The following is a 12,397-nucleotide window of genomic DNA, read 5'->3' as shown; positions in this document are numbered from 1 at the left end:
TAGTCAATTCCCTATTCAGTAACTACTTATCTGCATCTCCGTTATTTTAAACCTATACAATTAGAAAATCGCAATTATAATCATTTTAACAAAACATCATAAAAGAATCAGTTTTCTCTCTGTTAAATGAAACGGACAACACAATATATATACACACAATAAAGAGATGGCAATTCATCAAGTAAAAAGATTGTATACACACAATACAAATAAAGATACATTACAACCAACAAACTTAATAAATAAGATACCTTTTCATAACGTACTGCTTGTCCGCAAAACTATATAAAACAGCTATGATCTAATTTTAGCAAAATCATGTGATTCAAAATGTTCACCATTCCCTCTCATACCATGAAACATTTGTCCATTTTGCTCAAGAAAACGCCATAACTCATGGAAGAATAAAGATTACAAACAAAAAGAAAGCTACTAATCTACAATAGATGCATTGGAGTAACAACTAAAATGCCCAAATATGAATTCAAAGCATCATTAAGAGTTTAACCTCCTCACCTTGAGGACCATGATCATGCAAGCAAGACCACCTCCTTATATCCACTTCCAGACCAATCAATGAAACTTTGCATTTGATGGAACAGTGAAACCCTTATCTTTCAAACGAGAAAAAGTCTAGCAACAAGAAAAGTACAAGTGAGTAGACAACAAAATGATAAAATATTGGGAGCATCGAGTGATTTATAAGACAACAACAGGATGATTGGAAAAACTTTATCAAATGATAATAAATAGAGTACTACAGTACTCCAGCTAATGATCAATATGATTTCAAAACAATAGTCACTTTACCTTTGAACATTCATCCCCAAAATTAAACTTAAGCTCCTTAACACGGCAAAGGTTTAGCATCAATCCTTTAAGCATCTCTTCTTCTGCTTCGTCAAGGGTACTTGTTTCATAATGATCATAAAGTGTATAATATAGATTAGCTTCAACTAAAGACGACACGTTTACCAACAATGGCTTCCACAAAAACAAACAACATTTGATTGTTAGTGATGAAATATGAGGAGCATTGATTTCGATGCTACCATCATTAGGTGGATCAAGAAAATCGATATATCCGGAGAACACCAAGTTCTTCAAGCTCTTTGAAGTAATGTTGAGCCGCCTATAATCTTCACAATAATCCAACACCAAAGTTTCCAATACAGGACTACCAGATAAAATGTTTTCAATCAAATCTTCATCTAACTTCCCATATGAAATACTCAAACTCCTAAGATTTTTCCAACTAATAGCCCCAGTTGGATTAAACATGCAGCCTTCTAATCTCAGATCAGTAAAACTTGAAGCGGTGAAAAATAATTGATCTAACGGAAATCCAGCTTCATGTGCCGGTTTCCATAACTCTAATTTAAGCACTTCAACATTACAACTTATAGCATAGCGAATCCAATTGTTGACTTGCGATGCAAATCGTCGAATATCATGGGACTCCACTTCGAATTTCGTGAGCTTCGATTGGCGACATTGAATTAGGGTTTTGTCCACGAAGGAAACGAAATCGGATCCAGAGACATTACGAACACGACCTTTGAAAATTAGAGTGGGAACCGAAGTCCAAAGATGTTTCCATCGGTTGGAAAGTGCACCTGTTCTGATTGCGTCTTTTGTGGAGGGTAAACGGGACAGGATTTCAAGTAGCACGCAACTTGGCAACGCACTGATTCGATCATCTTTCGATTCATCTCCGGTTTTGTTCTGAAACTTTCTCCGTTTTGAGGCAATTTTAGGTTGTTTTCGTCTGCCCACCATATCCGTAAGCAGCAGCTGAGCTCTCGTCACCTTTCCCCCATGAAAAGCAAGTAAAACTCAAATCAGGCTTAAATGTAAAATGGTAAAATGAGGTTTTCCTTTTGGCCCCTAAACTTTGAGAATTTACGTTTTAGTTTTTACTAAAACAAAGGATTTGAAATAAGGTATTACATTAAAAACTAAGATGGTGTTTGTTTTATAAGAGGTAAATAACTTCATACCGAATAAAATATGAACCAAAAATATGTTTCAATTTAGACTTCATAAAAATGATTGTTTGTTTTTTAAAGTTTAAAAAGAAAAAAAAAAAACGATGGTATTAATGTTGGTGGCGGCGTTGATGGACCGATGATGATGTTTGTGTTGGAGTTGGTGTTGGTGGTGGTGGTGGTGGTGATGATGGCAAAGGTAGGAATGGTGGAGTGGTGTCGGAGATAGGGGCGGTAGTGGGGTGAAGATGGGGTGGCGGTGACAGAGGTGTTGGTGGTGGTGGCAACAATGATAGGCCGCTATGGTGGTGGTAGCGGTGATGACGACATTGATGGTGGAAAAAGAAATATCACGCATAGGGTTAGAAACTTAGAAAACATATTCCAAAACCAAACGTTATTTTTTTTTCTTTTGAAAAAAAATGTCAAAAAGACTTTTTGATGTTTTTTGTCTTTTAAAAAACAAACAACAAGAAATCTTTTCTGAAATATCTTTCTGCCCCCAGATGTATAACAACACAGTACACTGTCTTTTGCGAAAAAAAAAAATAAATAAAATAAAATACAAACACCAACTAACCAATTATGAAAGGAAAAATTCATTTTTATCACCAAGTGATAACCAACTTCATTTTTTCAAACTTGTATTCTATATAATTTTTTCTAAGAAAAAAACAAATCTTTTTAAAAAGTGGGTCCAAATATTTTTTTAAAAATTACCCAAATATTTGTTTTTTTTTTAATTTACTTTTTTTTACGATTTGGTCAAAACTTATTTTTCCAACTTCTTTTAAAACATTTAATAGCCTTTTTACAACTATTTCCTTAAGACTTTTGCAAATTGTAGAGTTTATTAAAAACGAATATAAGTAGAAATATAAAAAAAAAATACGTTAAATGCGAAAGAAAACAAAATAAAGAGAAATATAAAAGGAAATTTTGGAAAAACTGGTAAAAAATGTAATAAAAAAATATTAAATAAGTTTGGGCAAATACTATAAAAGCCACAATATTTTCACAATTGAGAAAAATCCTTTTTTTTGTTTACTCAGACCACAAATGAGAGGTAGAGTTATCACTCTTCCTCATTTAACAGGTTTCATGATTAATTCCGTTAACGTTTTTACAAAATCAGTCCTAAAATTGTGTTTAAAGTTCAAATTTGGTCCTTGTAGTTTTCAAAAAATTACATCACATGTCCAAAACTCGGTTTATATTTTTTAAATTCTTTAGTTTCATTTTTTTTATCTTTTAGTCAAAACTAAACTTGGTTTTATATTTTATTTTTTTCATTTTTTAATATTTTTTGTATTTTTTCATTTTTTATGTTTGTCTCGTGTGTATATATATATATATATATATATATATATATATATATATATATATATATATATATATATATATATTATTTATTTTGCTTTTTTATATAATATTTTATATTAATATATTTTACACTTTTCGTATTTTTAAAGTTTTTATTTTTTTCGTTTTATTTTTCATGAATTTGATAATTTTTTCTTGACCTTTTTTAGAAAGTGTAAAATGCATCCGAGTATATTATAATTTTGGTGTTTCTGGTTTTTTTTATTGGTTTTCTATTTTTATATAATTTTGGTAACACATGGTTTTGTAAATTTTTTAGTTTTATTCAAGTAAATAAAAAAGTTATATTTATATTTGTAATTTCGGCCTCTTTCTTTTATATATATATATATATATATATATATATATATATATATATATATATATATATATATATATATATATATATATATATATATAACTTGTTCTTTAGTGTTATTATGTTTATATAATGAAGAAATAAAAAAATCAAACAACTTGTTTATTCAGAATTAATGTTTCAATGTGTGATATTTAAAATTTATAATCATTAAAAAAGGAAAAAAAGATAAAAAAATTATAATATAACTCACAAATACGAAAAAAAAAATATGAAAAAATTATAAAAAAAAGGTCAAGAAAACCAAAAAAACAGAAAAACCAAAATTGTAATATGCTATAATATGTTAATACATTTTGTACTTTTTGAAAAAGATCATGAAAAAATTATCAAGTTTATGAAGAATAAAACTAAAAAAATAAATACAGATGTAAAATATATTAATATAAAATAGTATATAAAAACGAAACTAAATAAAGTGTGTGTGTGTATATATATATATATATATATATATATATATATATATATATATATATATATATATATATATATATATATATATAATGCAAAAAATGTAAAAAAAAATATAAAAATACGAAAAACGTATAAAAAAACAAAAAAAGGAAAAAAATACGAAAAAGATTAGAAAAACAAAAAAATTATAACACCTAGTTTTGTTTTGACTAAAGACTAAAAAATAAATGAAAATAAAGAAGTTACAAAACATAAAACCGAGTTTTGGACACGTGGTGTAATTTTTTGCAAACTACAGGTACCAAATTTGAACTTTAAGCCCAATTTTAGGACAAATTTTGCAAAAAAGATAGCGGAGTTAACCGTGAAATCTGTTAAATGGCTAGAGTGATAACTTTACGTTCCATCTTTGGCCAGAGTCGGCTAATATATATATATATATATATATATATATATATATATATATATATATATATATATATATATATATATATATATATAGAGAGAGAGAGAGAGAGAGAGATAGGTTCAAATGTTTAAAGTAAGTATTGTGTTATTGTATGCATCAATGTGGGCCAATCAAAATTAAATAAAAAATTAAATAATTAAATAAATAAATAAGGGTAATTTAATAATTTGTTTAGTAACTTCCAAAAATAATCCCTATAATCATGGTATTTATTCATAACCTAAATAAATAAGGGTGTCTTTGCTTTCAGTGGATCCACTTAAAAGATTAGGGCTTTTAAACGCGTGTTCCTTTTGATCGGGCAAAGATGGATTCCGCCTACATCGTGAATCCTCCAAAGTCCAAACGATTCCGTGTCCGGCCAAACGTAGGCGTCTCGGGCCACACCAGAAGACTGTCAATCGGTGCTGGTCACTTCCGCTGCTCACCACTGGCGCTTCCTACACGCTGCTTACCTCCGGCCACACGAGACGACCCTTAGTCGACTGCTCACCTTCGGCTATCCCGCCGGCATCCACGCGACGACACCCATCTACCGCAAGTCTTTCATCTCCGACGTATACACAGCCGGCGACTCCACTCCAGTTGGCGATTCCATCACAGGTAAGATCTTCGATTTCTATCAAAGGTTCGATTTTTGAACCATAATCTTCCATCAGTTCGATTTTTTTTAACGATTTTACTTCGATTCTATTGCACCTTAGGGTTCGATTTGATGTATGTGTGTGATGGTTTGTTCAACCCTACTGTTCTTAACTCTGCTTCAACCCTTTGTTTTTGCATTCTGATTTTCTAAGCATCGAGAGGTCAACTCTTTAATTTTGATTTTCAAAGCATTGTGATTTATTAATATTTATTCAATCTATGATTCACTTGATATTTCTCTGCAATTTCATTGTTTAGGTGGACCATATTCACTGGTCGAATGAGACAAAATGAAATTTCTCAAGACATCCATTGTGTAGGTGGACCAATACTTGTGAATGGAACAATTGGACACCGAACTATTTTGGTTGGACATTAGCTTTGAATAAAACATCCACTGGTGTAAATCTTGCAAAATAAAAAGGATTATCAAATTCATAGGAAATTGCCCTTTTGTAACTTCCTGGATGAATGTGTGGACAAAGACAGGAGTTACTAAAAGGTCAAAAGCTAATTCAGGTATTGATTTTCACGGTGTTCTAGTGGATTTGGAAGTGGTGCGCTCTTCAACTCTACAAAAGAAAGCATTCAAGTTAATTTATTCAGTTCCAATTCTATCGGAATGGAATCATGAATTCAAATTCTATCGGAATGGAAACACGAATTCTAATTCTGTTGGAATGGAGTATGGATATTTTCTCATTGATTATACATGTTCTACAATTTTTGGTTATTGGTTTTGGTCCAGTTAACAAGTCCGCATATTTTTCCAAAGGAATATAGTTTTTTATTTATCATTTGCTAATGCGTTATTGGATTCTACACTACAATTGGAAGTTGATGCTTGAAGAACGGACAACAAAATTGAAAGTGTTTCTCAGCAACATTATTCTTTTAGAATGAATTAGTGTATTTTTTAGATTTTTGATGTTTTTTTTTTCGAATTGAAAGTTTTTTAGTTTTATTCTTTTACAATAAATGTAATTCTTAGCAATTGTTACACGTATTATATAAGAATTAATGTAATTTTTTGTTTTAATTCTTCAATTGATGGTTCGAGAATTTTGTTATTCTACAAGAAATTTTTAAAGTCATGATCAAGAAATATGTTCAAGAATATTTTTATTATTTTATCGTTCAAGAATATTTTTATTTTTGAACATACTCAAACATATTCTGCCAGAATTTTCGAATTAAAAACCTTATAATTCATAAAATCGGATTTTTAAAATAAATAGAATCTATGATCCCTTAAAATATGCAAATTTCATTTATTAAATCTATATTAACTGACTAAATTACCCTTGTAATTAATTAAGATGATATTTTTCAATTATATTTAATTCAATAATATATATTAATCACTTTCTTAAAATAAGTAAATTTGATTGGCCCACATTTATGCATAAAATAACACAATAATTATTTTGAATAGAATAACCTAAGCCTATATATATATATATATATATATATATATATATATATATATATATATATATATATATATATATATATATATAGTCGGAGTAGGTGCACTCACTGCTCCTCCCCTCCTCATCGGACATACGACCCTTTTGTGGCCCACTTGGTCGTAGAGAAAAAGAATGGGCTTACCCCCTGAGGACAATCCCTGCTGACATGATCAATCCTGCTACACTTGTAACAACCCATACCCTTGGAACGACAAGCTCCATTGAGCAGTTTCCCGCGCGCGCCATACTAACCCCGGCCCCGCTGTCCTCCCAATCGTCGATCCGAAGACTTCGGTCTTTTCCTGAGACCCTCCCTTGTTTGCACCTGATCTGGCCTCCTCTTCCCTAGGTGCTACAAATCGATCTCCCGCTCACAGAATGACAAAGTGTGAGCTCCAACGATAGCCATAACCTCAGCATGGATTGCGCCTAACCGCTCATCCAAGATCTCCAGAATCCCCTCCATAACTGAACCAAAGATCATAGGAGTCTGCTCCAGAATACCGCGGGTAATCTCTGACGAGATGAATTCCCGCATCTGCTCGCTAATCGGCTCAGTACCTGCAGCTAAGCCGGAACTAGAACCGGAACCTCCTTCCTGGGTGCTCATCACCGAACTGAAATACAACATTCAAATGATCATAACATACTCAAGAATCCTCTTCCCACAAGCTCCTTAGATTCTCCAAGACTCTCCCTGATTCGAGTATGGATCATGTGCTTTCAGTAGTACGGGCCCAAGACTACCTTCCACACCTATCCATACATTCCTCAAGAATCATCCCGAATCCTCTAACTCACCTTGTCCAACTGATGCGCCCAAAACTCACTAAACATCGCAACAAAACCAGGTGAAGCACTTCCTAGGCTCTCCTAGGTTCCCGATTCCAATCAAAGGGGCTTCTTATGTTATAAAGTTCATGACTTTATGACTTAACATGACTTAATGGGATGAAAATCAAAACCCTAAATCCCAAGCTTCACCAAAAGACTACCAAATTATGCATGGGAGGTTTATACTCATCAAGATCCAAACTTTATGGCTCCATAACCCCCAACAAAGGCCAAAAATGAAGCTTAAAGATTCTGGAGTAACTTCTACTCACAAGAACCACTACAAAGGGACCAAAATCGTACCAAAGTGCCATCTAGCTACATCTACAAGAAAGAGTTGTCAAGGCTGAGACTTTATACCTCCAGAAGTTGGATCTAGGTAAACAAATTCTGGATCTAAAAGCTCCAAGTCAAGCAATGACTCTTCAAGAAGTTCCTTCTTCCTCCTCAAGCACCAAAAATACATATAAATTACGTTAAGCTCAAGAATCACTCAAATGGGGGCTAAGGGTCGATTTCTAGGGTTTAGAGGGATGGAGGCTGAAGATATTAGGATAAGGTTATGAGATAAGGAGCTTAAATAGGGTCCAAGACCCTAAAATAGGGTTTGGGTCAGACTGGAGTACGCCCAGCATACATATGGTACGCCCAACGTACTCCTTAGAGCACCCGCGACCATCCTGATCAATACGCCCAGCGTACGCCGAAGTACGCCCCGCGTAATACCCTTTTCACTAGTACGCTACGCGTACACCTGTGTACGCCCCGCGTACCCGACTAAGCCCCAAAAGCCACCAAACTTCCGAAGACCATAACTTCTACGATATAAGTCCGTTTCCAACGAATTTTATATCCACGGAAATGTGACGAGAAGCCCTACACTTCTATCAACTAACCTCCACCTAAGAACTTTCCAAACAAAAACCCTTAATGCATAAATGACCGAGAAATCAAATTACGATTATACCCTTGGGCTCCGAAACATAAACGAACACCCGAATCACTTAGACTGTAATACCCACATCCAAAAAGGGCCAAATCTTTTCTTTCCCAAGGCCCAAGGCCTTATGATGACTGATGACCGGGCCACGGTCCCGAACTATGATACGATTCAAAACCGAGTATTACATCAATTCTCGAAATCGTCAAAAAGATGTCATTTACAACGTAGGATGCTATAAATGATAATTTCTAGAAAGTAGAATGCTACAAAATATGATTTTTTCCCACTACATGTTCACAATCTACGGAAAAGACCATTTTAGAAAGTATAACACAATAAATGATAGTTTCCAGAATTTGTAATTTCCAAATGTTGTTTTTGCATCTAATATCGTCATACTTTTCTAATAGCATCCTCATTATCTAATATATTCTACTTTTCTAATATCTTCCATTAAACTTTTTGAGTTCCAACCTGTGAAAACACTATTGAATTCTATGATTCCAAGATTTAGATAAATTATTGAGTTATATGATTGCAAGATTTGGATAGATTTTTCAAATGTAGATACTTTCGCGTTGCATAATGGGCTAAGAATACGCTCCTCAACCCAAACATGATATCTATAACCATTTTTATTATTAGTTCCGGTAAAAAAATTGGATCTTTTTATTTAAGTGAAATTGAGTTTTAAAAAAATGGTTATTTTAGGTTAAAACCAGTTCGATTATGTTAGAATAGAAAAAAAACCGGGTAAAAACCTACTTTGTTTGTGCATACGACGCACCTTATACCCTACGACGCACCTTATAATTCCTATATGGTATGGGAACTCATTATGTACCCATTTGGCAAAAAAATTAAAAACAAACAAATATTTCACAATTTAAAAAATCATAACCAACATAAAAAGGTAAATTTTGATTGAAATATATATCTTAATGATAAGATAAGCTGTCAAACATGGTGCGTCTATGTATTTAAGTATCTATAACTTCAATTTTAATTATTTAAGGAAGGAAAAAGGAAACAAACTTATAAATTACCTTACCCTATCCTTTTTTTTTTATTTTTCTTAGAATATTTTTACAAAAAACCAATCTCATAAACATTAACAAAATATCCCAATGTAACACCAATATATATAAAAGTAACATGCCTTGATAAACAAATTAATAAAAATACATTGCTATTTATTACCTGGGGAATTGTAACGTCCAAACTTTCCTTATCTATCCATATTTTTCTTTTTTCGCTTCCTTATCACATTCCATATCCATGTCGCAATATTACGTACTCTGTAAACAAACCATCCAAAAGTATTAATAAGCTAAAATTGGGTAAAAAAATTCTACATATAATGTCCAAATATAGAAAAAGTTCAAAGTGTTATACTATAATTGGGTATATATTTTTAAAGTAAAGTCACTACAATGTGTTCTCCCTAATGAACACAAATCAATATGTATTAATAAGCTCACGACCAAGTTCTTTAGTAAACCTTTAATGATTAATAAGTGCAAAATTTAAATTAAGAATAAATTGAAACCTTTTGGTATTTTTTATCCTATATAAGCATAATTTTGGCCAATTCCTACCATAACACCAGAGGTCATGGTCTACGATACTCAAAATAACGACCCTTGGATCGAGCATAATCACCAACAAATCAAACCTGTAGATTTAAGTAACAAACCAAATAGATTTGAACTAAATATAGTAAAAGATAAAAGAATATTAAAATATAAAAGAGAAAGAATAATATACAATCTTCACCATACCAGTTCTATTGTCACAAATAACGGGATTAATATTTACATTATCAATCATGTTCTATAAGGATGATCTTCAAACCTCTAATCAACTTATAACAAAACTATGTTATGTGTATCAACCATAACAAATCTCCTGTTGTTGCACTTATAAAGTATAAGAATTTAAATTTAGGTAAACCATGTTAAATAATATGAAAGGCTAAATCGAAGAAATAGCTTGCAGTCACATTTAATCATTTGTTATAGCATCCTACTTTCATTTATTAATAGGGAAAATTAAAAAAAACATTATACTTTGGTAATAGTGCGGTTTAACCACTGAATAATTTATTTTCTCCAATCAAACTGTAAAATATGAAATTTAAAGTATAAGAAAGAAAATTGTTCTATGACTCTATATTTGGATAACATTGTTATAAGTGATATATTTTGAATAACATTGTGGTAATAGTAATAAATTAAAGTGTGATGTTATAATATATTAACCAAAGCGAGTACATTATTATTTCTTTTATTTAACTATTATACAAAAAAGAATAAAACTTTATCAAAATTCTAACATCGATAAATGCTAACAAACCTAGTCAAATTGCCAATAATCCAATATGATGCCAAAAACAACGGACATAGCCTTAAAATCCTCCCGCAAAGACAAAAACAAGTTGTTACTAATTTAGAGGGTACCAATATTCCACCCCTTTTAACCAACTATATAAAAACGCGTTGGTATGACATGTTCTGCATTTCATATCAATCAGATAATTCAACAAAACTATGACAACAAATGAAACAGTTTTTGGAAGTTGACAAAGCAAGAACATTTAATGAGGATTACCATAGAACAATCACTTCTTCTAGATTAACTTTCTGGTGAGATGATAAGATATTGTGTTGGTAATCTATATATCGAGCAACCTCCAAAAATGTTACAGATGAAAAAAGTATCACATGATGAGTTCTCACAAAAAAATTATTTAATATGAAACTGATGGAACTTCAATTCAGTGAAATATTGTTAAAAATAATTACTAAAATCTCAACCAAAGCAGCTAAACCCCAAAAAAAGAAAATTTTTGACTCTACTTTATTTAATGAAAGAAATAAAGGAAATGAAGGTTTTTTTGTGACATTTTGTCAAAACACCCGGTAGGTAACAAATTCAAGAAACTTAGGAACATTTTGCATCATTTGTTTATGCACTGTATTCCCTAAAAAGAACCGAGTATAGACATTGTAAAACTGTTTCACATAACTTCTAAATCTATTTATGAATTCATGAACCTTCACCTATGAAAACATCAAATACCTGATGGGATAAAGAATATCAATCATCATAATCACTGCTCTGATAAAATATCTCCCATAACTTGATGGTTTCGTCTCCGAAAACCACATTATCTATGATAAAAATCGACAATATTACAACATAGAGGAAGGGATGAGGTTAGAAGACGATCGTGATAGTGATTAGATATAAGGTTTTAAGAGGGTTACAATTAAGAGATATAAAATGAATAAGATGAAGAAACACAACTAATCGAGAGGATGAAGAGGATTAGGGTTTAAGAGAGATAAATGGAGAAAAACACAGATGAAGAGGATTAGGGTTTAAGAGAGATAAATGGAGAAAAACACAGATGAAAAGGATTACCTGACGATGAAATCACATGAAGAAGAGTAAAACCTGCAAATGCCGATGAAGGGTATAATGCTAAAACCATTTTTGGCTGAAAATCATTGTGGAAAAGACATGCGTAGAAAAATAAAGAGTCATTATTAAGATAGAAAAATTGTAATGCTTAGTTGAAAAAAGTGTCACATGATGAGTTCTCGCAAAAAAAGCATTGAATATGAAATTAATGTAATTTCAATTCAGTGAAATATTGTTAAAAACAATCATTGTAGCGTTAGTTGGACGTATAGAGTTAAAACCCTCTCTCTTCTGTAAACTCTGTGTAGTCTTGTGCCCTCTCTAGCTTCTTGCTAGAGTTTTGGATTTTTTGAATGAATTCTGTTGCTGTTCAAGAAAAAAAAAAGTTTAAGATAGAACAAAACCAAAATGAATTATAAAAGAAAAAACTATACAAATATAAATGAATAGGCAAAGTCCTTGAAT

General features: G+C 31.6%; 1 protein-coding gene across 1 annotated transcript; it reads right to left on the bottom strand.

Annotated features, from left to right (window-relative positions):
• Positions 1-272: 272 nt before the first annotated feature.
• Positions 273-1,805, bottom strand: LOC145125278 (F-box/LRR-repeat protein 25-like). Its single transcript, XM_079060760.1, has 2 exons — positions 811-1,805; positions 273-633 (listed from the first exon to the last, which is right to left on the bottom strand). Exons 1-2 carry the CDS (start codon positions 1,777-1,779, stop codon positions 574-576), a joined length of 1,029 nt encoding a protein of 342 aa, XP_078916886.1. The 5' UTR covers positions 1,780-1,805; the 3' UTR covers positions 273-573.
• Between the last annotated feature and the right edge of the window lie 10,592 nt (positions 1,806-12,397).

The sequence above is a fragment of the Lactuca virosa genome, chromosome 7, assembly GCF_052849685.1.
Source record: "Lactuca virosa cultivar CGN04683 chromosome 7, Lactuca_virosa_CGN04683_v6, whole genome shotgun sequence".
Taxonomy (NCBI): Eukaryota; Viridiplantae; Streptophyta; class Magnoliopsida; order Asterales; family Asteraceae; genus Lactuca; species Lactuca virosa.
Note: the sequence above shows the minus strand (reverse complement) of the source record. Positions and strands in the feature narration are given on the sequence as shown.

Excerpts from the sequence above, each read along its gene's own strand:
- LOC145125278 (XM_079060760.1), bottom strand. The coding sequence starts at position 1,779 with ATGGTGGGCAGACGAAAACAACCTAAAATTGCCTCAAAACGGAGAAAG. Across the intron at positions 634-810 it reads TTGGGGATGAATGTTCAAAG|ACTTTTTCTCGTTTGAAAGA; the intron begins GTAAAGTGACTA and ends TCTTGTTGCTAG.